A 27389-nucleotide genomic window follows, 5' to 3' on the forward strand; every position below is an offset into this window, starting at 1 on the left:
CTGTTCAGCTCCCTGCACCCCAAAATGGAAACTCACAATGGCTTTAACTGGTGTTCTAAAGGGATTCCAGTGCACCTGTGATTTCTGCAGGCTCCTGTATGCATGGGGTACCCACATAGAAACTTCGGCATGCATACATACACAAAATACGCGTTTATTTTTCAAAAAGGAAAGGTAAAAGTATCAGATCTAAACTAGCTTGGCGGTGCTCTGTCACCTTCTGGATTAAAATCCAGATTCTCGGGGGTAGAAAACTGCCTGCCCTCACCTCATTTCTTCCCTTTTTTCTCAGATGTGTTCTGGTCTATGCCTTTGACACTCGTTCTTCTAAGTCAGTATTCTCAAACTTCCAAATGCTAGCACCTTTCAGTACAGTTCCTTATGTCATTATGACTCCCAACCATAAAATTACTTCGTTGCTACTTCAGAGCTGTAATTTTGCTATTCTGACTTGTAATGCAAACATCTGATATGCAGGATAGCTGATATGTGACCCTTGTGGGTTAAAACCTGTTGGTCTGTGTGTTCACAAGATTCCTCCAGTGCACATCCTTGCCTACTCCTGTCTTTTTCGGTATCCTTCCTCTCCATCAGTTCCCCAGCCTCTACAGCTTGTCATCGCCAGCCGTTTACCACAACACACACTGGTTGGGAAGCAGTGTAAGGACAGGAACTCTTGGTGTCTTTCCTCTGTCTCCAGAGGTTGCTTGTGTCTAGGACAGAGAATGTGCTTAATGATTCTTGTTGAGTGCATTTAGGCCACATTTAATGACAGTGACTAAACTTACTGTATTTTCAGATGCGTGTTTATTAGCTTGTGTATTTCTTCATTTGTTATCCTGACTTAGGAACTCTGATCCAAAGCTTCAGAAATGAGTGGCATACAAACAAGAAACCCTGTTAGCTTTAAATGAAAAGAAAGAGTCCATTTCAGCCTCAGAAAGATAATCTTATATATGTGGGGTAATATGAATTATTTTTAATTCTTAGATTTATTGTACAATATCTTGGATACTGATTATTTAAATCACATACTGTTTGTTTATTTGCCTATTTGTTTATTTATAAAAGGTCTTACTGTGTGACTCAAGTTGGCCTAGAACTCTTGATCTTCCTTCCTCAGCCTCCTATGTTCTGAGATTATAAGGCTCAGGTCATCACACCCCAGTACATTACATTTTCAAAAATGTATACAAGAGTTATATATACATATAGCATGTGTGCATTCATGAGCACTCACATACACACACATACACATACATGTGCACACTTACCAACTATCAAACATTGTTTTTTTACACACATTATAATGTGGTCACATGACCAGATTGTCTTTCAAAAGCAAGGCTACATAGTGGATCAGAGCTGAATGTTTATCAGGGTTGTGTGGAGATTGAAGCTTTTTATCAAGTTCTTCGGTGTATTTCTTACTCCTTTTTCTAATGTAGAACATGGAAGTGGTGTTAATATTCATTGTGCTCTGCAAGCCTGTATGTGCTGTGGTGCTTTCAGTCTGGTGACAAGCCATGCGAGCTCTTCATTCCCAGCATCCTGATCAAATGGCACATGGGCTTCTGTAGCTGCTAGATTTGATGTACTTTAAGAAGTAGATCATGGAAAAGCTATTCTTCAGATGTGTGTGCATCTAAAGCATGCCTTTGTGTGTGTTCCTGCAGGTTCAAAAGAGGAATTTCATAGAGAATATTATTCCAATCATCATCTCCCTGAAGACTGTGCTGGAGAAAAATAAGATCCCTGCTTTGCGGGAACTCATGAACTACCTGAGGGTAAATGAGGAGCTTGCCCTGTGGGGTTTTCCTCCCAAGCCCCGCTGCCCCAGGTTCATTGCTTCGTGTAGACAGTGAGTGACAAGAACTCAGAATGCTAGGAAGCCTAGTCTGTAGAAATGTACCCAACAGGCTGCTGAAGACAGTCAGGTACTGAAGGGTGTGACCAGAAGTACCACTGAGGTTGCTCTCTCTGTTTCCCAGGCCGCTGAGGTTTTAAAGCTTATGTTCATGTCCTAAACCTTCTTTGGGAATATGTTCCAGTCTAAAGCTTTTCTCAAATAAAGCTGAGGACAAGACACTGCCCTAGCTCATCCTGTAAGGATGAGGTGGGACTTGATGATCACATTTAATGTTGGGTGTTTGATTTGAGGCAGGAAGTCACAGCCCTGTGGCGATATCGTGCACACAGGGATAAGGTGTTATCTTGAGACAGCTCCTGTTGCTGGGTTGTCTGTAAAGCAGAGGACCATGAGAAGCTGCCCCAGCAATGTGTTTGCTTAGAATACAGCTCTGAGCAAAGCCTCAGGCTTCTGACAGAAAGCATTCAGAAAGAAATGACACATTTTCTCCTTTAATTTAGCAGCTTTTTCCTTGTTCATATTTGTTTTTCTTCGAAAAAAAGAAAAAAGGAAAAATCTTGATGCCAGCAAGATAGGTCAGCAGATAAAGGTGCTTGCCAGAACCCACGTGCAAAGAGGGGAGGCTTGACAGCAGTAAGCTTTCCTCTGTCCTAAAATGGTCTTTGAAAAATTGGGAAAGCTCCTTAAAGGGTTATAGCAAAATTATTCTAAGTATCGTTTTTCAAATAGTTTTACATCCTAAGGAATATCAGATAGAAGATCTGAGCTCAGTCTGCAGAAGACATGAGAATTTGTTTTGGTTGGGTGTTTTTGTGACTTCCCTCGCACCCATGGATACCGTTACTGAGGACATACATGAGAAGCCTCAAGGCTGTATAACCTCTGTGACCTCGATAGGGTCCTCTCCCAGCAAGAGCATGGCAGCTAGACAGGAAACTTCCCGAGAGACCACAACTGTTAGCTGAAACTAACAGTCATGGTCACCTGCTGATGTGGTCAGAGTCTGCTCAGGAAAATGCTGTCTGTCGGACTGAGTAACCTGCAGGCAGATCTCGGAGTTTGAGGCCAGGCTGATCTATGGAGTGAGTTCCATGGCAGCCAGGGCTACACAAAGAAACCCTGTCAAAAAAGGTCAACCATGTGGCTGGTCTGGAACTCCTGTTCTCGTTCTGGAGTTCCAGGTGTACATCATACCAGTAAGGCCTCACTGTTTATGGGAAAGGGCATTAACGGATGCTTCTGGATCTATTTCAGGAAGTTATGCAAGATTACCGGGATGAAATCAACGATTTCTTTGCAGTTGACAAACAGCTGGCATCTGAACTTGAGTATGACATGAAGAAGTATAATGAGCAGCTAGCCCAAGAGCAAGCTCTGACAGAACATGCTAATGCAACCAAAGTGCCTGAAGACAGTGACAGGGTACCCTCCGCTCAGGTAGGTGATGGGACACACCAGCAGCTCAATGCTTCTCTTTGCCGAGGTCCTGTGAGGGAACTTTGCCTGGAAAACTATGGGACTCATCAGAATGCGTGAGTTTCCAGAAGGTACACTGGCAGCACACAGCACATAGTCATCTTCTCCTACATCTCTCCATGGCTTATGTATTGTTTCTGCCCTGTAGAGCTTATTGTCTGCAAGGGCATTTCTGAGTATAGCCATAGGCTCACATTCTAGTTGAGGAATCCAAATAGATATGCTATATTAAAAAATGAGAGAGACTAACCTGCCCTGACATTTGTGTGTGGCCGTTTGCCAGCAGTTCTGTTTTAAAGAGAATGTTGTAGCCACCCCTGTGCATGGGTTTTAAAGTGGATTGCCTGTGGGCTTCTTATAGCAAACGATGATATTCTTGTTCACTCTTATGACAGGTTGCTCCAGACTTAGAAGCTGTACCTGCTCCTGCTGCTGCTGCTGGCCAGGACAATGCTGATGTGCCTCCAACCCAGAGCCGGCCTTCAGCACCTAGGTCCAACTTCACACCAACTTTGCCTCCCATATCTGAAAATGGACCTCTGAAGATAATGTCCAGTACCAGGTAGGGAGCTCACTGAGCCAGCAGCCTGCCCAGTTGAGGTATTCTCATAGGCATTTCTTCATTCCCACCAGGCCGGAACTGCCCATCACTGTTTGTACTAACCCCTCACACCACATGCTTCCCTGAAAGTCTGGGAAGAAGGTGACTGAGCAGTACATCAGGAGACGTGGGTAGGAACTGATGCCTCCATGGTGGTCTGACTTGGAGTCAGCGTCTGGCATCCTGTCTCTATAGGCCCATGTCTCTGAGTACCATCGCCATCCTGAATTCAGTCAAGAAAGCTGTTGCGTCTAAGAATAGAACACGCAGTTTAGGAGCCTTGCCTTTCAATGTGGAGACTGGAAGCCCAGAAAATCCCTCCAGCCATGGTAAGCCTTACCGTTGATATCGGGTGTATTGAACATATACAATTCAAAAGTGAGTCTATGCCTCATTCCTTTTTAAATGTTTTCTATTGTCCTTAAATAGCATTAATTGTAGACTTCGGATTAAGGCTGAGGAAATGAATTTCCTGTGCTAAGGGGTTTGGGGAATGTTGTGTTAAGAGTCAACACTCTCCTTATACACGCCTGTGAGACATGCAATGAAAACGCCTCCTTGAGATTTTCAGAACTCTTGTTCCAGTGGCTTTAGAGCACTCTGCCTTAAACTGGAAGTACCAAGACTTCTCATACTACCCTATTCATGAAAGCACTGATACTTTCTTATGTAAATGACACAGTAAAACAGCCGTGTACGCATAGCCTTGTATGGGAAATTATTTCCAGTGGCAAAGGCCAAAGTATTTTAAAACATTAAATTGGGCTTAAATTAATAAATAACTTAAACACACACACACTTTATATTGCTGAACTGTCAAAACCACAAATTTGCTGTGGGTTTACTTTCCACTTCCATAAGTGCCATGAATGTGGACATTGCCTGGGAGCTTTCATGTTTGTTTGCATTGCTTTCTTAATTTCTGTGGCCTGTCTGAATATCACTTGAAACATTGGGAATTTTAACTTTTCACATGGATTGTGGGTCTTGTTGTTGTTCTCTGTATGAGAGATGTTGCTTTGGACTTTTGTATAAACAGACTCTTGTGTTTTATCCTAGAATCTTCCTTAAGCTTGGAGAAAGAGTCTGACAGAACGGTCAACCATGTAACTAAACGGGCAATCAGCACCCCAGAGAGTAAGTAACTAACCACTAACCGCAACAGGCTAGTTTTTCCAATACCTCTCTGCAGCTGCCTACACAGTAACACTGGTGGCGAACCTTCTCTGCATAATAGTAGCCTACTTGTAAAATAGTCCTTACCCTAGGCTGCTGATACTCACTGGCTACTGTCCAAACTGTATGTGTCACGGTGATTGTCGGTAGTTGATAGAAAACGGATTGAATGTGAAGCACTCATCCTAGTGTTGTACATGCATTAACTCAGTCCATGTGTGACCGCTGTGAACTAAGGGACAGATAGGTCAGGCCCAACAGTGACACTGTTGGGAGCCCTCTGCTGCTCTAGGTATATGGGAGGCGATAGTCTGTTTGGCCCCAGGCAGGGTTTGGCCCTACATCTGTCTTGTGTACTCTAGGGTTCTACCCTGGTGACACACCAGGACTGCAGGTTCAGTGATGTGTTGAAGATTACACTCCAGCTATGCCAAAAGTCTGTGTCTCCTCCTTATTGGGTGTTTGTTCCTAATGTTCAAAGTTAGAGCAGTTAGCCTCCTCCCTACCCTGATAAAAGCTCTTATGGTGAGAGAATTATTGTTCAGGTAAAGACCCTTATATTTGACACCAGAAGTGTTTGTAACTTAAGCTATCTTTGGATTTTTTTTCTGAATATTTGCATATTTTTAATGAGGTATCTTTGGCATGGGACCCAAGATTAAAAAGCAAATTCATTTATGTCTCATATGTATGTAGTAAGATTACTAAAAAAATCCCATTGCAGGATTTTATCTGCCTTAGACCACTTATGTTCCCAGATGAAAGACACACACACCCTTTATATTTTTAAATATGCCTTGAATCTGCCTTCCTAACAATAACCCTGAATAATCGTTTTGTATGTTTCATCATTCCATATGGGCTGTTCTTAGCTCCAATTGGCCAGCGCACAGGGCCATGTCTTCTTTACTCCTTCCCCATGACGGCTCGCTCTCTCTCCCTCCCTCCTGCCAGTTTTTCTTCCATGCCTTCTCTTTCCTCCTTCTCCCTCCTGTTCATTTCTCTAAGCCTGCCAAAACTCAACCCCACCTATTTCTCTTGTACCCAGTTATTGGCTGTTGGCATCTTTATTCACCAATCAAATTAACTGGGGGCAGGGTTATTCAGTGTCTTACCTGTGAATTCTCTCCTCTCCAGGATACCAGTCTTGAAGGGCACTAAATTAGCATTTAGTACTACATAAGTATCCCCAAATGAATAGGCTGGAATAATTTTAGACAATAAATGCAGTGTACCTGTGTTTTAACTGTCACCATCATGTGAGGTCAGTGTAGAATTCTCTACTTTGACTTGATGTCAAATTATTGCAATGAAAATAATTCAGATTTTAAGTAATTTCTGATTTCCACTTTTTATGATTGGCATTGTTCAGCTTGTTCTATTGAGACCACTGCTGACTGACATGCGTACCCTGGAGTTGAGCACCTACCTAGAGAATATACACTCCTTCCCTGCCCCAGCTATGCACAACAGTGTGTGCCTGTGTCAAACCACTCTTCCTTGGCTGAGGCCCTTGCTCTCTGAATGCCCCTCTCCTTGCTTCTTCATGCTGAAAGGCCCTAGACCTCTTGGCATTGCATCCCACACTTGAGACTTCGTTCTTTCTGTCCTCGATGGTTTTCACAAGCTGCTTTACTCCTGTCTTCATGAGGCTGGTCACAGAGCACCTGGATGCATGTCCCCAGAGACCTATTCAAAACCACCAGATTGCAGCCTCTGTGCTCCTCTAGGCTTCTGTGTCAGGTTCGTTCCCATGACTGTGAGATGAAAACAGAGCCTCCACTCTGCAGCGGTGCTCATGCCTTGAGCCCATGTGCTTTCCCACCATACCACATGGATGCTGGCTATGTGCCATTTTGTTAACTTATGGTGCTGTGGTGTTTTACAGTACTTAAGAGGCTATACCTAATTGCCATGCAGGACCCCCTTTTAAGGCAGATCACGAATGAACATAATTCCCACCCTGCATTTCCTTAGATAACTGGATCATGGTAGTTTTTGACAGTAAGACAGTAACTTTGGCTTATTGGGTACCAGCAGGTGTGACATTAGACATGTAAAATTGTCCTCCTCTTTCCGAGAGGTTTATGACAAGTGTTTTGGCTCAGGATAACCAAGCACTTCTATTTTGGCAGTTAGGTACCATATGCTATAGAAGCAGATCCCATGAGTCTCTGATCTCACTCTTCACTTGGTTTCCTGGCAGCATGTTGCTTAGCAGTGAAATCTGGCTTGGTGCACTAATGCTGCTTTAATTTGCATGTAAGGACTCGGCTCTGATGGAAAATCAAACTCGGGTGTCACTGGGTCGTGACACTACTTGTTCTTTCTCTGGCTGTTGATGCAATTTATGCCCATCTATATTTTGAACCAGGAAGGAATGCTTAAAGGGGCCTGTTCTCTGCTCCTGGGAGAATGAATGCTCAGAGCACATGGTGCTGCATCAGCACGAGCGTGGCTACCCATTGCTTGATTTGAGCTGGCCCTTCCGATGAGGCAGATATCTAATCTCCTTTCAGTTTTCATTCCCATTTCCCTGATGGCTGAGCACATTTCTTCCGTGTATATATTGGCTGTGTGTACTATGAGAACTTACTCAGTTAATGTACCCATTTATCCACTGGAATTTGTCCATTGGTGTTTAATTCTTTATATGCTGTGGATATTAACATCATCAGAGGAACAACTGACACAGATTTCAAAGCCTATCTCGTCTCTTCACTCTGTGATTTGCTTTGCTGGATAAAACTTTGTGGTTTCATTCAATCCTATTCCTCAGGTCTCACTATTTCTTGTGTTCTTGTGTTCCTGGAATCCTATACAGAACATCATTGCTCATGTTTTACCTTGAAATCCCGCCAGCCGTGGTGTCTCCTCTAGCCATTTCAGAGTCTTACATGGAGGCCTTTGCTCTGTTTCCAGAGGATTTTAGTCTACTGTTGTTCTACAGGCAGATCCTGTTGCCTTGAGACACCTCCTTGTTGAAAATCAGGTGTCCAGGTTGATGCTGGGTCCTCTGCTCAGTTGAGCTGTGGCCCTGCCACTGCGCTGGGTTTGTGTAGGGTGACTGAAGTCAGGCACTGCTGATAGATACTCCGGCTTGTGCTCTCCTTGCCAGTACTTTGACAGGTTGGGAGTCTTTTCTTCTTCCAAATGATCTTAGAATCTTTTTTGTGTGTTTCTGCAAATATCAATGGAATTTTGGTAAAGTGTCACTGAATTTGTATTTATTTTGGTCATCCGTCCATTTTTATAATGTGAATTCTGGTGATCCGTAAACATGGGAAGTCCTATCATTTTGGCCAGGAGTCTAACCTTTAATTAGCTGAGCCAGCCATCTCTTCATCCCACACAGGAAGTCTTTATCATCTGACATTTTTTTCCTTCGTTATTTTATAGCAGTCATTCCCCCAGCCTCCTCGTAGGTGCCCCCCAGCCTCCCATTAAATATTCCTAGTTTTTGTTTTTGGCTAATGTGAATAAAATTCTTTAACTGATTATTCATTCTGCCTTTGATTGTGAGCAGAGTGCACGAGAATTGTGAGAACCACCCAGGATGCTTAGAGGCTTGTAGCTGGGAGAGTCAGTGTGCACGTCAGGGGGAGATTCCTACACCAGGGTCAGTAGATCCTCCAGGGACAAAACCAAGCAGCCTCGCGAGCACTGTTCAAACAGAGCCGGAGTTGCTGCTGTGGTGCAGTTCTGCAGTGGAGGTTAACATGTTTGCATCCATGATGGGTCATTGTGTGCTCCTCATGAGGACAGTGTGGGAAATGTGGGCTCTAGAGCCAACCTCACGAGTATGCCCATAGGGATGTAGCATGTGAACCCAGAACCTCTGCTCCTGTGTGGAGTGTTTTAACAGCCAACACCAAGGATGTAGCTGTAAGATTCTGGGATGGGGCAGGTAGAGGTGACAGAGCAGTTGAATGAGCACACAGATATGACAGGCTAGGACTGCTGAAGAAGGGTCAGCCATATATGCCTGGTGGGCACAAGTAGATTACACCATGTTTGTGAAATCTCTTGAGTTTATAGAGATGGGTTGGGCTAGCTCAGAGTGATAGATTTTAGGGTCTCCTTGATGGACAGAGCCTCATCAAGGTACCTAACCAAGACACTATCCTTCCCTGTTCTGTTAATCAGCATGACTCCATCATGACGTAAGGGATTATAGCTAATAAATTATTTCCTTGGCATTTACCTGTATCAGATACTGTGTTAAAAACTTTGCATTCTGTATAAACTGACCGAGAATGACTTGAATGTCTGCTGGTGAAAGAGCCAGAACACAGTCCCAGTGTACTCTGGTGGCTTTGGGCCTTAAAGGTCAGAACATACCACGAAAGGTCAAGAGAAAGGAAGGGCTGAGAGGACTGAGATACTTACAGTGAGCAAAGATGGAGACAAGGAAGAAGTGACACTTGAGTGACACCAGGGACAGGGTGGTTACAGATTCCATGTAAAGATGTAGCCCAAAGCCGGGCGTGATGGCGCACACCTTTAATCCCAGCACCTGGGAGGCAGAGGCAGCTGGATTTCTGAGTTCAAGGCCAGCCTGGTCTACAAAGTGAGCTCAGGACAGCCAGGGCTATACAGAGAAACCCTGTCTCGAAAAACCAAATTAAAAAAAAAAAAAAAATGTAGCCCAAGGTTCTGGCCAGTTAAAGCCTTAGAGAACGATGTATCAACTCTTCCAACATATATGGACAAGAAAGAAACACAATGGGGTGGAAGTATGGAGATCCAGTAGGTAAGAAGTAATACGAAATGGAGGTCACCTACACGGAGGCAGTCACAGAAGGAGGCGGCGAGCTGGGAGAAGACACTGCAGTGTGAAAACAGACTGCAGTGCAAGCGTCTGCCTAAGCCTGAGACAAACCCAAGCTTCTGATGAGTCTTTGTGGGTCACCTAGGGGCTAGCAGTGAAGACCAGAGAGAACCCATGGCAAATTCCCACACGAATTTTATTCCCACTGTTCTCCCGTTCTCCAGATTCCATCAGTGACGTCACATTTGCAGCAGGGGTCAGTTACATAGGGACACCAGGAACTTTTCTTACCAAAGGTAAGTTCTGGGTTTTCTTCTGGTCAGCACAACTACTGCCTCTGAAATTCTGAGAAACTTAAATTTCTTCATGTTTGACTCCTTGTCAGAGAAACTCGAAGCCCAAGAACAAGGAAGTGACATTTTATGTTTATCGCTGCTTGATAAAAGGTAAGTTTTGGGAGTGGGCTTTCTAGTTGAGCTGTTTTCTGGTTGAGCTGTTGACTGCATGGTTTCCTTCCCCAGACCTCCACAGTCTCCACAGTGGAACGTAAAGTCTCCAGCCAGAAATCACGGCAGCACAAGATCCAGCCGGAGGTCCCTTCGTAAGGCCCCCCTGAAGACAGCCAACTGAGGCCTGTGGGAATATGTGCATCTCCTAGATAGAAGGGGAAAGCGTGGTGTGGCCTGCACCCACGTGGGTGTGGGAGACATGTACCTGTGTACTGCCAGCTCCTGCCTAGGACATCAGTGTGTCTTTGAGCAGCTTGTGTTTGTCTAACCAACCTTCCTATTTTTATTTCTCTTTCTATCATTATAGTTGAGATTTGTAAATAGAGAAATGATGTATTTAGACTTTCTCACAATAACATTAAGCTATTTAATACTGTGATACTCTATTTGAGTATCAAACTTTCTGTGGTAAGTTACAATATGGTCTTTTAAGGAACACAATTTTCAACGAAACCAGCTTTCTTCTGTATAACTCAAGTGTCTATAGCTTGTGTGACTTCAGTATAATAGATATGTCCCCTTAGCTAATGGCAAAAATTTGAAATATTTTTCTATTATTTATAATTACAAATTTTTATTAAAAGAGGTGTACAGTGTTTCTAAAACAAAGTAATAAATGTCAAATATAAATATAACCTAGCATTTATTATAATTTTTCTGGCTTTGGAGCAAGTCTTTATTGATGGTGTGCTTAACACTGCATTAAGTATTTAAGGGTTTAATTCATCTATCCACCTGCCCTTGTTCCCATATAGAACCTTTGTCTCTCTTGTGTCCCAGTAACCATCTCCATAAGTACATTAGGTAGGTGGTCAAGCCTGCTTATGATGGCATGGCTGGCTTCTTGACCCTTAGACAGAGCGGTGGTACTGATGGGTGAGACTGCTGAGGAACCTGGAGGGTTGGGATTGAATGCTCTGCCTTTTTGGAGACAAGCATCTCATGTATTGCTCAGCAGGTTGAACTGGACTCAGCCTTCCGAGTAACAGGGACAACAGGCATACTCCACCATACCCTCCTCCTGACCCAGGACCGTGCACCTAGGCAAGCCCTCTACTACTGGCCCCTGTACTCTTGTCATAAAGACGCTCTGACAGTTGGTGGCTCGAGTGTCACAGCTGCTCTTAAATGAACAACCTTGGCTGCAGTACAGGTGCAGATTTCCTTAGTGTGAAGAGTGTGTGTGTAACCAAATGCTAAGAATGCAGGGCAAACCTAGAGAAAGAACATGGTGTCAGTTTGTTTTGTTTTTTACAAATAACCAAATTGCAAGTGTGTTAGTACAGGTCTAACAGCTATGAACAACGTCAACAATAGTGGCCAACAGTCACAGTCACATTGAACAGGTAAGTAAGCGCTTTCTGTTCCTGTCTGTACAGTCACAGGCCACTGCTTTCCAAGCTAACATGTTGCTTTATCAAACTTAGTTCTCATGGCACTATGAAAAAAGGCAGCCAGACTTAGTGGTGCACACCTTTAATCCCAGCACTTGGGAGGCAGAGGCAGGCGGATTTCTGAGTTCGAGGCCAGCCTGGTCTACAAAGTGAGTTCCAGGACAGCCAGGACTATACAGAGAAACCCTGTCTCAAAAAAACAAAAACAAAAACAAAAAAAAAGACTTTAGGACATAGAGGAGTAAAAGAGCGGACAACATGGCTACCCTATTGCTATGACAGCCACTTTGGAAGGCCAGTGTCATAGCCCACCACTCCACTCCACCCGTGGCTAGAATGACAGCTGTCCTCTTCTCCCGCGAGGAAGGTAGAGGAGAGACCAGGCACCCTAAGTAGTCACAGAAACACTGAAGTTCCTGCTAACATCTTCGCACATAGCCTTCAACATAACATAAGAAAAAAAGTATCTCAATGAAAAAAGGAAGGATAAAGAAATTAAGATGACAAAGTGTCTAACATCTCTAAAACCACCCTGTAGGTGCAAGGTAGAACCAGGGACTCCTTTAGATGCCCCTGGCTTCTAACCACTTCATACCATGAGTCTAACACGGTCAAGTGTTTGAGACCAAGAGCATCTGTTCTCGAAGAATAAAGGCTTTTGAAATGGGGTTTCTAATGTCCCATAAAATGAGCAATGTCTCGGACAGATAAAAGGTTTACAATAAAATTGAGAAACTGCTTTTGGTCAGACAGCACTCTGCTCACCCTCAGGCTTTGTCCTCTGGCTGTACTTTTCTTCAAAGAGCTGTGCTGGACACAGCGGCTTGTCATGGAGGAGACGGCCTGTGGTGCTGGGACTCTTTTCATCACAACAAAGACTCTTCCTTTTAAACATGTTCAGTTTCCAGATTGCCTTTGGTCTTGGATACACTTATCAACTAAACAAATATTTTAAATGATTTTTACAAGCAAGCACACTGGCTTTGTCTTATAAGCTACCCAAAACAGACTGGGGTTCTGTCACAGGCACTCAAAGACAGGAACCACTGGCCACCAGCCTTCTTCAGCCTCCTGCCTGAGACCAGCCCAGGATACCACCAGTGACCATTTTAATCAGGTGCAGAGCTGAGATGAGGGCTGTGCAGGTTTAAGTGGACATTCCATCCCACACAAGTTAGTAACCATGAGGGGTGACTTAGCTATCCCTGAGACCATCCAACTAGGACTGCACAGGGCCTTTCTAGGAAGAGGAAATCTACAGGATGAGGCCATTCAAAACTAGCCCAAGAGTTCCCAAAGTTTCTTGATTAAAAAAAAAAAAAAAGAAAAGATACAAACATGACTAGATTGGAATTCTTTAATGGTTTCCTAAGCAACAGTGGTCAGACAGAGTAAGTTTTCTTATGAAAAATGCTAAAACTTCTTTTGAACAAAGGAATATTCAGCCAGCCTCCTTAAGAAAACTCCTTAAAAGACTTTATTACTGGTATTTTCCAATTAAACACTAGCAGCCCAAGCCTTCTACCTTAAGTTGAACTCATTATAAAAAAATAAGTTTTGAAACACTGTATGGCAATATATTTACAGTTTATATAGAAATTTTCAGTAATCAAAATACATCTCTAGCAAAATTTAGAATGTTAAATTTTTATAAAATAAGCAAGACCAATAGAAAAGGAGACTTCAGTACCATTTCAGACTTAGCTTAAGATAGACAGAGGTTCTCCTATCTCCTGGCATCTCTTGGGAAGGAGTTCCCTGGGTCAGAGCCCTCTTCCCAGCAAGCAATTTCACCTTTCTGATTTGGGTTTTTTATGAAATGCTGATTCCAAACAGATTCTCCAGGATGGAAATGACAGTACTGGCCAATCAACAGAGGCAACACGGTGGGTCAGGGTCCAGGGAGCAAGGCACTGCCTGAAAACCTTCCTGGGGCACTGTCACAGGCATCAGGCTGTTGCCTGCTGCTGCTGCAGCCCAGCGCCTCAGCCTCTCTCTGCCAGTGTTGTCCTGGCAGCTAAACAGCCTGGGGCAAAAACAGTCCAAATTGCCCTGCATGGGAGAACTGAGACCAGAAAGGCCTTGAAGATCACCCTAATCCCCATAATGAGATCAGGCTAGCAACAGTCTATGTCTACGTCCATCTTCAGGAGGCTTTCTTTTATTCTTGTGGCTTGTTAAAGAGGAAGGAAGGAAGGAAGGAGTCATCAACTTTGGCCAAAACAAAAAGCTTCTGCCCGTTTGGCTAGGTCGGGAGCTCTGGGCTCACAGCAGCCCCGTGACCAGCTTCCAACAGAGGTACTTGCATGTGCTCTCCCAGCCGACAGGTGTCAGATAACAAAGGACGATTTGTGTCTGAAGTCACCCTGCAAAGGCAGCACAAAGAATCAATTCAGGGGGCTTTGTTGGGTGGTGGTTGACATACATTGGTCAAATCAAATGTAAGCTAATCTTGTCCCCTAAAAATGAAACCAGGAGCAAAACTGAGAGATGAATTACATCCTTGCTCTTCAGCAGTAACCTCTATTAGCACTCATGACCTGGTGAGGAAGGAGTTACCATGAGGGCCAAGAAGGTCAGGGAGTACACTTAATCCCCAAATCCCGAGAGCCACATTGTTTCCAAGCAGTAGTAGTTTTCCTGGTAGACACAGACCACTAGGGCTTCTGCTCTTACCTCCTCACTCGTCCGGATATAGTTAACACCGTCATGCTTCCCTGGGCTCTTATAACTGTGAACACAAGAGGACAGACAGCTCAGTAATGCAGCTACACTGCTAATACAAGTCTGAACCTCAAATAAGACAGGCGTACCTTTCTCCATCTTGTTTACTGCTGATGAAGCAGCCTCGTCTGTACGCACAGCAGATGCCCATCGTAATCACAGCAAGAACAATAAGGACAACAAGGACTCCCCCAATAATCCCAGCAATGTTCAAATCATCTGTAGAAAAAGTTCATAGACAGAGATGGTGTGGTCCATCAAAGGACCTTGGCCCCGTTAGCTTACCTTTCCAACCCCTGTGCTGACCCATTTACCCCTCTGTCTACTCCTGCCTACTCTAGCCAGAAGAGGAAACTGACCCATTAACATCTCTCTGGGTAAGAAAATACAAGCTACCATAACCCCTGATATCATAAAACATACTGAAATGTAGATGGTTCAAAAGCAGTTACACTCAAAGCCACTGAGAGATGCTTACCAGTGTATAAAAGGCTTTAAAGTCTTGTAAATATTACTTATGGAGAAATGGCTATATTTATATATAGCCTCAAGAGCCAGGAGCCCTAAGTAAAGTAACCTTCCTAATTTATACAGCCAGCCTTTGCTGGAGATGAGGAAAAGAAAGCTTCAAATCTTAGCTGTAAAAACATTAAATGCAAACTTGACCTTCTACTTCAGCTGCTGCCTGTCCTTGGCCCTCATATAACCCCCTGCACTCTTCCAGGCAGAGGCTCTAAAGGTTTTCTCCCTCTATGCACACCTTCCTACAGCAGTGAGTACCCTAAAGTAATTCTCCAAACTGGACTGATGACATGCATTAGAATGCGATATGGGCACAGACACTGTGGCAAGTTCCAGTGACCCCTGCATGATGTAGGCAACAGTCCTCCAACAGGCTAGGGAAACACTGCTCTGGAGTGACCACAACTAAGAATGAAGGAAGGAACCCAGTGGCTTAGCTCACCCTATCCACTTCCTCCCAACACCTCCCCAAGAGCCCACTACCTAATGATGACATCACAGGAGAAAAGAATGAGGCTTTTGATTTCCTGCAAAAATAACTACTCTGGCTAGATTCCCATCAGGGCTCCCTACGCAAATGTTTTTGATGCTTCAATCGTGTACCAAAAAAAAATGTATTACACCTGGTGCAAGTTCTATGCCAACATGTTCCCAACACCCAAGCCCCCAGGAAGCTGGTTTGCGCATCTTCTCATTTAGACCTCCTGCTCTTTTATACTCCCATCAGGCTCTCCGAGGATCTGATGAGTCCCCTGTCAGCTGCAGAGCTAACATTCAACTTAAATGTTCTATTCACTTTCATCTTCAGTGTAATCTTTTCAAGTGACTCACAGACTTCCATGTCCTGCCCCTCACACCTGGCTGCACCTGCGTCATTGGAAGCAATGCAGTAGTACTGCCCAGAGTCGTCCTTGTGGACAGCATTGAAAACCTGTTTTAGAAATGACAAAGTGTTACTTCACTCAACAGGACAAACTGAGTGACAGACATCAAGGGTGACACCACACCAATGCCCCACTGAAGCCACAAAGCAGTCCGCTCACCAGCAGCTCTACTGTCCTCACCATTTCCCTCCTGCATCAGAGCTTCACAAGGAACTCCCTTCAGGATGCAGAGAGAGCAAAGCTAGGCAAAGCTAGGCCACAAGCAGCCCATTTCACTGTCCCTCTGAAGTCCAAGGGATCCTAGCAGCTCTCCTTAAGCAAATACCAATACCCTAGAATGAGTCACGATTCACCCGATCACTCCCTGAAGTTGGGTATTTCACAAACCAGGACGCCACCCTCCCTGCTGAAGTGCCTCAAAGCCAGCATGTCCTTTGCAGATGGCTAAGCCATGCTGTTGCATTTTCTTCTCACTCCCATGTGACCTCCTACCTCCCAGTAGGTTAGCTTTTTTTCTTGTTTTTTGTTTTTTTGTTTTTTGTTGTTTTGAGACAGTTTCTCTGTATAGCCTTGGCTGACCTTAAACTCACTCTGTAGACCAGGATGGCCTCAAACTCACAGAAATCCGCCTGCCTCCTGAGTGCTGGGACTAAAGGCATGTGATGCCAACCACCACCAGGCACCAGGAGTTATTCTGAAGCAAATTCAAGACATATTTAATCCATATCTCTTTATGATAAGGACTTAAGAACTACAAGATAAGTCCTAAACTTAAGGACTAACAGAACTATCAATTCTGTTGATAATGGCTTAATATCAAACATCTGCCCAGTAAGCACATTTCCTTCACATGGTGTATATGTTCCGTTGATTATTCAAACTAGGATTCTAATAACATGAACCCACTTATTTACCTGCTCCCTGTTCTCATCCAGATGTACAGGTTTCCATTTTGTTTTACCCTTAACACTTATTTATAGAAAAGCCAAAGCCACCTTTCCTGTAGTGTTTCTGATGTTCTAGGTTTTGCCTCTGCCTTGAAAAGGAGCCTCCCTGGTTCTCCTTCCAGGCATCCTAGGTTCCAACAAACGCATCTGCTTCCTCACCTTGGAAGGGATCTTACCAGAGTGCCTGTCTCCGAGTTCACATGGAAAGAGGAATTCTGGAACCTGGGATTGGCTCTGGAATCTGTAGGCAGTGGCACATCATTGCGGTACCAGCTGTAGTGAGGCCGGGGATAGCCCTCGCTCTCTTGGCACTGCAGTGTTGCTGTCTTGCCTACAGGTACAGCGGCTGGAATTCTGCAGACAGGGGTCACTGGCTTCACTGCAGGCAAAATACGGGTTGGTGTTTAAAATCTCAGCACAGGCCCATCATACCAAAACCTAGTGTAATAAAGGGGCCCCGAAGGCCACAGCCCATCCACTGCCTGCACCCTGCACCCTGCTCACTCTGAAGTCATTCCAGCCCGTGTGTCCAATCTCAGTCTCCAGTTCTTCTACCTTCAGGAGTAAGCTGAAAAGGAGGCTGCAAAGGCAGATCCCTAAGGCTGGTAAGGAACACAGCAGGTGCGTGTTCTCATCTTCCCAACCCAACTCTAGACAGCCTCAGTGACCCCCTTCCAAACCGCAGATAGCCCCAGGAACACAGCCCTGGAGGAATGAATCAAAATATGAGCTAGTCTCTTATTCTAGAGCTAAGGGCTGACTCATAGGGCTGGCCAGTAGAGATGCTACACATTAATGGGGCCTACCTTGCACAATTAACTCAATGGTAATCTCATCAACTTCTTTTCGGTCACTTAGAGCAACGACCTCACAGCGATAGATGGCTGAATCCGACCGTGTCACATTCCAGATCCTCAGGGAAGTTTTTCCAAACACATCTGTGCGACCTGCCAGGTCTCCTATAAAAAAGAAGACACAAGATACTGGACACTGGAAGACTGTGGGGCTGGACTTGATAGCAGAGCAAGAAGACTGCAGTGCTGTCTGTCCTGTCCCTCCCTGTGTGAAAGACAGAATCAGAAAAAGGACTTGCCTCTGCAATGTATGACTCTACAACTCAGTAGAAATGCACCTAATAGTTAATGAGGTTTCTCCCAAGAAAACCTACACTGCCCACTTTGCACATGGAGAGATGAAACTCCACTTGGATACCTTATACCCTCTAAGACTATTAAGATAAAGGTCAGATGACCACAAGTGTGTGTGTGACTATGGTGGAAGCACCAAAGCGTGAGTGTAAATGGAGAAGCCAGGGCTGAGCACGCGGCTCGCTCAGTGATTAAGTCAGTTACTGCTTTTGTAGAGGATCCAGGTTTGGTTCCCAGCAACCTATGTGGGTTCACAACCATACATAACTCCAATTCCACGGGAGCCAATGCCTTCTTCTGACCTCTGCACACCCAGCATGCAGATACAGTGCACAGACATATGCAGGCAAAAGACACACATAAAATTTAAAAAAATAAATAAATATGGTGATGCTCCTTTGGAAAGCCATCTCAAAAACTCACCATGTAGCCACCATGTGGCCCAGTAGTTGTGTACTTGGTCTGTCTTCACACAGAGATGAGTGCAGAATACTGATGACAGCCAGTGTAAAATCAGCACCTGAACATCACCTGATGCATGGCGCCCACACAGTGACCAGTGACCCCACCACTGAAGGGAACAACTAAGTCCTGTGCTAAGTGAAAGAAGCCTTACATGACATCGCCTAAGAGGTGTGTGGGTAAGGGCTGCTAAGAGGTGAGGGGAGGGCCCTGACTGCATGGCATGGGCTACGGAAAGGTTCTGGGATTGACAGGGTGGTCCATTTCTATGTGAGTATAAAAGCCAACTTTTACACTTCAAGGGGGACAGGAGTAATAGGTATAACAGGAGTAACAAGTGTGACAGGGGTAACAGGAGTAACAGGTTTAACCCGTGTCTTAGGCACAGTACCAGTCCAGCCTCCACCCTCCTGCCTCTCTGTGGTTCGTGTCCTTTAGGGTAACCATTCCTATGGCTAAGAGTAACACCTCTGATGTCTACAAAGAGAAAGCTGTAATTGTTAGTGATGCGAGTGATAATTCAGGGCCTCATACGTACAGATCAGTGGTCCATCACTCTGCCCACCCTACCCCACTAGGGAAATGAGTTTTCATAAAGATGTATTTTTACTATTTGTTATTATATGCGTTGAGTTTGGGTATGTGCGGGTGTGAGCATAGCCCCTGCAGCCTATGGAGGAGCTGGAGTTACAGGCTGCTGGAGTTACAGGCTGCTGGAGTGGGTACTAGGAACTGAGCTCAGTCCTCGGCAAGAGTCCACTCTTAACTCCATCATCCCTCTAGCCTCAGCCTCCCCTCCAAAAACTCATTAGGTTTTTATAGTTTTAATATGTGAGTCTTTTTTTAAAAGACTTCCTTATTTATATTCTTGGTGTGGAAATGTTTTATCTACACACCACATGCATGCGTTCACGGCCTGTGAAGGCCAGGAGGTGTCAGATTCCCTGCAGTTGGGAGCTCTAGAGGGTGCTACCGCTGAGCTACACATACAGCCCTTGTAAGTTGTTGGGGTTTGACCTTGTTTCCCCCCTCAATCCTAGGAACTGAATTCAGAGTTTCATAAATGCTAGGTAAGTACTGTACCTCCGAGCTACCGCTGAAGCCAACAAACTATTTTTAAGAGCAACAACTCCTGAAACCTGTAGAACTCAGATCACAATACCCACGACTTCACTAAAACTGAACGTACCTGCACGGGACCTCCTCTTTCTCCTTCCCTTGCTGCCAGAGGGAAAGTAACATCCGACTCTGCCTCTCACGGCCCCAGCACTCCATCCCTCAGCACAGCCGATCCTCCTTGCAATTCTCCCTTGCATTTCCAGTGGCGCTACCTCAGCTCAGCCATTTTAGCAACCCCTCCCACCAGACTCTGCAAAGGCAATGTGATCTGGTCCTGCTCGGAGCTATGATCACCTCCAGTCTCTGTTGCTTCTCCTAGCACCTCTGATGGGTAGTGTCTGCTGTCCAGACATCCCGTGCACTTCCCATCTTCCTCATCACCCTCTCAGCCAGGCTCTGGTGACAGCTCTTCTCAGAAGCTGAGCTCTCACATATGTGTCCATATGTAGCATTCTTTCCTGCCATTATATCTCTCACCATGCAGCGCTTGCTATCTTGTAGACTGCCTGAGCACTCTGCAGCCTACGTCCTGATCCCTGGCTCTCAGTCCCCTCCTCTTCCTCCTCGCCATCATATGGTAGCTTATGTTACTACTGCCCCCAGATACTTTCCTGCTTCAGGTCAGTGTAGGGAGGCCCCAGGCCTGACACTGGACACAGTGGAGCTCAATCCTGTGTGATACTGCTATAATAATCCCTTTGGGCACCCCCTCACAGCATGTCTGTCGTGGGCCACAACAACATGGCTAAATAGTTTGCTGTGATTTCTCAAGCAATCTGTACAGAGATCCAGGTCCTTACTAAGGAGCTGGGATTTGTTGAAGTTGTACTGTAGAGGTACAGGCAGGCTCAAAATATCAATGCTAAAATTGAAATTTTCTCCAACAATAAACTCAAAAGTCAGAGCACTCCTAGCCACAGGAGCAGGCTAGCAGTCTGGGGAAATGTTACTGTAAATAAATTCCACAACCTGCAGACAAAATAGGAGTAGTGCAGAGGACAGTGGGATCATACCTTGAATCTTGTTGTCAAAATACACATATGTGGTTTGACCATCTTGGATTTTCTTCCATTCAATCCTAGGGTCACTTGTCTGTGAGTCCGTGATGATGCAAGACAATTCCACACCTGGAGAGCAATGAGAGAAAGATAAGCTTAAACTTATAAGCTTAAACTTTCCAAGATGAGTTTCTGCCAGAAAACCAATGAAAACATTAGTAAGGATTTCACTACAGGGAACACACCTTCCCTTAGACACCGGCATCTATTATATGAGCTTTCTTTGTTGTATAGATACAAGGATAGGCAGGAAACAGATGACAGCCAATGTAACCTGCAGAGTGTGTTGCTAGTCGAACATTCTTGGCTAGTCCCCAGGGAAGTAGGGGCTGGAGGGCTGGCTCAGTGGCTAAGAGCACTGACTGCTCTTGCAGATAGATAGCAGTTCAATTTCCTGCACACAACTATCTATACTCCATCTCTTAGAGATCTGGGGCCCTCTTCTGACCTCTGCAGTATCCTCCTGTACCTGTACATAGACAGGCTCACAGTCACAAATAAATATTTTTTAGATGATAATAGACTGGGTGTGGTAGTACACACTTTTAATCCCAGCACTTGGAAGGCAGAGACAGACAGACCTCTGTGAGTTCCAGGCCAGCCTTGTCTCTGTCGTGAATTCCATGTCAGCCAGAGCTACACAATGAGATCCTATCTCAAACAAACAAATATATCAATACAATAAACACAATAGAACAGGTGCTGGGTTGGCTGCAGAGCTGCCCAGTGTCCACTAGGGGGCCCCATCCCTCTCCATGTTTCCTGTACTTACTTTCAAATTCATGTACCACTGGGTTTCGGTTGCTGGATTTGAGATTCACTGCCTCTATCATGCAGCCTAAAGGAAAAAAGAAAAGTAAAATCAGACAGCCCCATAACAGCAAGAAACTCTGGGTGGAGGCCACAACTTTTCCTTCCATGTAAACATGGATGTCCATCACAAAACACAGGGCAAACAATAGTTGATACATCCTTTTGTTTCTCATATTCTAGAAGAACTTAAGGGAAGAGCTTTGAAAGTAGAAAAAACACCCATTATTAGTACTCATGGCAGCAAAGAACAGCACTAACTAAGACCCAGCAAGCTTTGAACAGAGAGACTGTTGTGTGTATCCTAATGGGCCTCGGTGTAGCCTCTCTGCTACAGCTACCCTGGGTAGGCTTCACAGGCTTGTTGTTTGAGTCAGGGTCTCTCACGGGTCTGGGATCCCGGATTAGGATAGAATGTCTGGTCAGTGACCCTCAATGATCTACCAGCGCTGGATGACTGATGTGTGCCACCATACCTGCCATCTGACACAACTCTAGAGACCTAAGAAAGGTCTTCAGTGCTTTCAAGGCAAGCGTCCTATTGACCAAGTTATCTCTCTAGCCTGTATTTTATTTTTAAATGGCACTTAGTGTCTTAGGTTGGGTTTCTATTGCTGATAATGCACCATGACTAAGAGCAACTTGGGAAGAAAGGATTGATTTTATCTTACAACTCTTCACACTCTATCACTGAGGGAAGTCAAGGCAGGACCGGAAGCAGAAGCCATGGAAGAATGATATTTACCGGCTTGTTCCTCATGGCTTCCTCAGCCTGCTTTCCAATATGCCTCAGGACCACCTGGGCAGGGGTGGCACCACCCACAATAGGCTGGGCCCTCCCACATCAATCATTAATCAAGAAAACACGCCCCAGACTTGCCACTGCGATCTAACACAGACTTCCCTGTGAGTTGTTGGTCATAAAGGCCTCAGAGGCACTAAAACCAGGACAGGCCACTGGCACTGCTCTTGGTTGTCCACTAACCTGACGTAAGTCCAAATTGATAAAGATACTACTGGCTTTAGATGCAGGATATAGAGAAGTCAACTCAAACTGACCAGGAAACTAGCTTACACTGTTGCCAGAAGGTGCTATGTAGGCTGCTAAAGAGAGAAGACATCAATGGCCTGACCCAGTGCTGGACACTGCGTGCTACAATATTGACCTGCTGGCAATGTATGGCCCTGGTACAATAGTGGTGTGACTGTGAGCGAGCAACCCTGATCCACAGGAAGTATTTCATGTCTGGCACTAGGAACTTGGTCAAAAGCGTCTGGCTTGGGGATCCTCTAGCTGTTGCTTTGCTGTCAAACTGCTTTCTGAAGCTTGACGGTTTTGTGCATAGACCTGCGCTTCTCTCCACCTTGGACAGGGAAGCTTCCTTTCCAAGTGCACAGTTAACCCAGACTCATAACTGTTCCAAGGTATAATGACGGAACCGTGCTCAGCTATGCAAGCATCATCCACTGCAACTTCCCACCAGCCAGAGCTCAGGGAACTTTGCAAAACAAGGCAGAAAGAACACAACAAACGGGATGGAGAGGAGAGATGTCAAATGCTTGCTTCTGGACGTGCCATAGCTGTTGCATACATTGACTCATGGGGTCTGTGGTTGCTATTGTGCGGGTAACCAGCACAAGATCAAGCCAGTCAACAAATCCCTATGTGGCTGAGGGAGGGCCTAAGTAAGGCCCCACTTCTTTCAGAGGAAGTAATGGCAACTGAAGTCTTCTGAGAGAAAAGGAGTCAAACTTTCTTTGCAGATGCTGATAGGTTGCTCATATTGCAATGGATGTCCACACAGTCACTCATGTGCATATGAAGAGCACTAACGTAACTAGTTATTAATAACAACAACAACAACAAAAACAGGGAAGACAAGAAGCTGCAAGGGAGAGTGTAGGAGGGGATGGGGTATTGGGAGGAGGTGGAGATGCAATCAAAACATTGTATAAATGCATGGAGTTGTCAAAAATAAAATATTTTTTAAAATAATAAATAAAAAGAAAGAAGCAAGGGGCTAGGAGTGGTGGCGCAAGCCTGTGACTCAGTTTGAGGCCAGACTGTGATACATAGTAAATTCAGGGCCAATTAGGGCTACTAAGTGAGACCTTGTCTCAGAAAGCAAGAGTTAGGAGGAGATAATAAACACCTGGAACCCCCTTATCTGTGATCTGGCTACTTACTTCCCAAAGGCTAAAATGGTCCCCACACAAGGACATCCTACAATGCACCAACCACAGGTTATTTGTAGCACAATGAGAGCAAGCAGAGAAAAGTTGACATCCGCATATCTCATCAAAGCAAACGAAGCCGAGAGGGGTCAGAGTACTTCAGGTCATTTCTGAGTGTTCATATCCGCTGGTTAAGAAGCTAGCTCCAAGAATTACCAGCACCCCACCCTTCTGGATCTTATACCCATAAGGCAAATTTGTGCTTTCCCTGGGAAAGCAACAATAGTCAGGATAAGGAATGTCACATGAAAATTCACCAGTTAAAGAGTGTAAGATGTCACATATGAGCAGCAAGTAAGGAGTACGCAGAGCAGACCAGAAATGTGACCTAAACTTACAGACAGCATGATTTTGACAGGCACCAACTACAATGGTTTGCTTCTTGTAGATCAGCTGACTATTCTGCTAAAGGAATTATCCTACCTGCAAAGTGATGCTTATGGTAGAGAAAAGACCCAGCAAAGCCTGTACCCCTCCCTCCCCTAGTACTTTGACAGGCGATGGAGCAGGGCAAGGAGGCACACCATGCTGCTGGGATTCTAATGAACTGCACCTCTGAGCATCACTGGGACTATCTAACAACATTCTCAGCACTGACTCAGCCTCCCACACTCTCCAAGTGACGACTACTGCATGTATTTCCCAGGCAGGGGACAGAGCCTACTGGCAACAAGCACAGGCAAGAATCGAGCCCAGGAGTTTGGACTTATCATTTCTACTTCATGATTTACTTTATTTTCTTATAGAAAACAATGCTAAAAAGCTACCCAGAAATAAAAGAGACAGCAACAGATCCACATAATGGAGATTTTATACTAAAAGGAAGACATGAATCAGACCCTGAAGTCTAAATTGATAGCCCATTGTTCTACAAAAGTCCCTTTTCAGACAAGTTTGCAAGGGAAGTGGCTTTAAAAAGGATTTGATGTGATGTGCAGTTGGCACAGTCCTCACCAACCCAACAACTCTTCCTCCCGCTCACAACATGGAACTGGGCTAAGGGAGAGGGCAGGGAACAGGCAAGATGAGGATGATAAGGCACAAGAGGAAGCGCTGTCGCTCTGACGTTCACGTGGCCTTCCTGGTGGCCAGCACCCAGAGCTGCTGTGTTCTCCGCTTCCCCTTCCCTTTCCTTACCGGGAACAATTGAGGCACCTGTGAAAAGAACTGCAGTTTCCTCCTCAGTGTTGAGAGACCTAGAGACTGCCAGGGTCTGGGGCCAGGATGGCAGGCAAGCAATACGCCAATCCTTCACTTGCTTAAAATACCATTTCCCTAAGCCAGACTCAGAAAGGGATGTTTTTGAATTGCTGGGTGGGTAGACAGGGAGGTGGGCAGAGGCAGAAGGAGGGACAAGTGTGAGCCAAATCTACAGGCGTGCACAGATGAAAACACCACAGTGAAGCCACCATGCTAACTAAATAGGTGAAGGCAAGGACCACTGTCCAACCCCTCACGCTCACACATGGAATGCGTACATCCTTAGGTCTTGCCAAACATGCCTGGAGGTTTTTACACTTTGTGTTACCCAGGAAGCCTTGAGCAGCAACTCATTCAGTGGAGCCAGGCCCCGATCTGTAGTTACACTCAAAAACAGTCTGTTGCCCAGCCTGGGACACTCAAGTCTCCTCCTACCGCCCCAGAGTGACTGGCTATAAAATGCTTCTAGAGCCTCAAGCCAGACCAGCCAATAACATAAAATACTGTGGCAAGCCCAGACTTAAGCCATGACAAGTGTGGAACTGGAATGGCCTGAGCTTCAGCCCACACTCTTGTTAGTGCTGCAGTCCGCTCCTCTGCAGTCTGCTCGCTTGCTCGCTCACTCACTCGCTCTAGTTGAATGTTCTAAGGGCTGTCACACACTCGAGAGAACTCAGTTCCAAGGGTGACTGCTCAGCATCTCAGTGCAAACTATGCATCTTCCTTCATTTTCTCTTCTTTCTTTGAAATTAAAGCCATGCAAACCAGACACTGATCTACTGACACAGGACTAAACCACTACAATAATGGGAGAAGGGGTCTCTATCTCTAACAGTGGCTCTATTTACCTACAGGGCCAGCCGTGAGAGGAGATCAGTAGGCTTAGTTTTTCATGGAAAATTATTTAACTGCACTTTATACCAATTACTATAAACCAGGATAAAATTTTTCTTTTAAACTTATTTCAGTCTACAATATGTTGTTGCTAAAACCTAGTTTATGTGTGACTGGCTCTCAGAGAATTTATATTTAGCTTTCTGGCACTCTGTTCACTTTGTCTCCTGCTCAAAAGAAAACTTTCCCCTAAGCAGGACTCAAGCCGAGAATATCACGTCAGCACACAGCACTGTGGGACTGTGCTGGCCCACTGGGGCTCAAGTCTAAATATAAAACAGCAACACGGGTTATCCATGGACATTAACTGCGCGTTTACTGCTCAGAACTGAACACTTGCTTGGACTTGTTCAGTGAAAGCCACCGTACAGGAACATATTTCACTATAAAGCAGCATTTCAACAGTGTCACAGCACAGTAGCCAACTGTCCAGGAATTTAAGGGCAAGAACTGAGGGAGAGTGAACACAGAGTGCGATTGTCCAGAACCATCTACACATACAGCAGGACATAAATCACTCAAAGCAGGTTCTGACCGACCACAGCACAGCTAAGTCCTGCTTACACCACCAATGTGATCAAGGCCAAACTAAATGGCAATACAATCTAACAGATCCTTAGAAATGAAGTGTAAGTCTACCTAGTAATACACCTGAGAGGACAGCATGAATAGAAGTCTTAGGCCAGCTTGGGATACACAACAAAACCCTGTCTTTCTTTAAAAATTAAAAAAAAAAAAAAAAAGGGAGTGGTGGCGCACGCCTTTAATCCCAGCATTCAGGAGAGAGGCAGGTGGAGCTCTGTGAGTTCAAGGCCAGCATGGTAAACACAGCAAGTTCCAGAACAGCCAGAGAAACCTTATTATCTTGAAGAAGGAGGAAAAGGGAAAAAGGAAAAAAAAAAAAAAAAAAAACACACACACACACACAAGGATCAGCAAACAAGAAGAATTAAAAATAAATCTGGCTTGAATGGCTAATTTTATGTGTCAATGTGGAGGGTGCTTTTGCAAAGCATTACTATTTAAACTGTGGAGCTCTGGGTTCTCTGGTATCATTAGATCTTATCCTAAAATTGGCTGCAGATCTAAATAGACTGAAGAGCGCCCTCCCCATGTAGGAGGAAGTTCTTCAGCAAAATGTCTTTGGGCCTGGTGACATCACTGTCTCTCCAGGGTCACCAGGCTCAGGGGATGCACTGTACACTCCTAACATGTCAGCTTTCATAACCTCAACACAATTCCTTAGCATACCTCTTCTCTGGAGACCTGCTTCTCTGAAGGATGCTGACATGCTAATGCTCTGCCTGTGGTACTTCTTAAAAGGATCTCCTATGTTCACATACACTGTACACATGCCCAGAAGAGTTCTCTGAGGGACTCTCAGAGCACAGAGCCAGAGCCACAGCTCACCACATCCCATAAATCAGACCAGATGCTGTTTCTATTTGATTCTACTATCTCCTAACTCAAAACACCAAAGATTTATTTTTTTAAAGATACTTTTACTTTTAATTATGTGTATATATTGAGGTAGAAGGTGCACAGGATGCCTTCTGAGTCCAAGGAGAGCATCAGATCCCCTACAGCTA

The 27389-nt window shown here is 44.9% G+C and overlaps 2 protein-coding genes across 5 annotated transcripts in view; one reads left to right on the forward strand and one right to left on the reverse strand.

Moving 5' to 3' along the window:
- The window catches only part of Ncapd3 (non-SMC condensin II complex subunit D3), a 63585-nt gene extending 52523 nt beyond the window's left edge, over window positions 1–11062 (forward strand). Inside the window, exons 27-34 of one of the 4 annotated variants that reach the window (XM_029481307.2) lie at window positions 1677–1787; window positions 3125–3307; window positions 3742–3908; window positions 4143–4276; window positions 5007–5084; window positions 10119–10190; window positions 10280–10340; window positions 10416–11062. In XM_029481307.2, coding sequence (XP_029337167.1) covers window positions 1677–1787; window positions 3125–3307; window positions 3742–3908; window positions 4143–4276; window positions 5007–5084; window positions 10119–10190; window positions 10280–10340; window positions 10416–10524 — 915 coding nt within the window. In that variant the 3' untranslated portion in view covers window positions 10525–11062. Of the gene's footprint in view, window positions 1–1676; window positions 1788–3124; window positions 3308–3741; window positions 3909–4142; window positions 4277–5006; window positions 5085–10118; window positions 10191–10279; window positions 10341–10415 lie in introns of those variants that run through there. The other 3 variants (XM_021171882.3, XM_085844499.1, XR_015048918.1) reach the window with 3 other exon arrangements.
- A 2189-nt stretch (window positions 11063–13251) lies between these two features.
- Jam3 (junctional adhesion molecule 3) overlaps window positions 13252–27389 on the reverse strand; it is a 57734-nt gene continuing 43596 nt past the window's right edge. The window contains exons 2-9 of the mRNA XM_029482060.2: window positions 21434–21499; window positions 20617–20730; window positions 17681–17833; window positions 17051–17253; window positions 15875–15974; window positions 14611–14740; window positions 14474–14528; window positions 13252–14163 (exon numbers count right to left, since the gene is read on the reverse strand). Coding sequence (XP_029337920.1) covers window positions 14128–14163; window positions 14474–14528; window positions 14611–14740; window positions 15875–15974; window positions 17051–17253; window positions 17681–17833; window positions 20617–20730; window positions 21434–21499 — 857 coding nt within the window. The 3' untranslated portion in view covers window positions 13252–14127. The remainder of the gene's footprint in view (window positions 14164–14473; window positions 14529–14610; window positions 14741–15874; window positions 15975–17050; window positions 17254–17680; window positions 17834–20616; window positions 20731–21433; window positions 21500–27389) is intronic.

The sequence above is a fragment of the Mus caroli genome, unplaced genomic scaffold (assembly GCF_978045245.1).
Source record: "Mus caroli unplaced genomic scaffold, Mus_caroli_1 scaffold_11, whole genome shotgun sequence".
Taxonomy (NCBI): domain Eukaryota; kingdom Metazoa; phylum Chordata; class Mammalia; order Rodentia; family Muridae; genus Mus; species Mus caroli.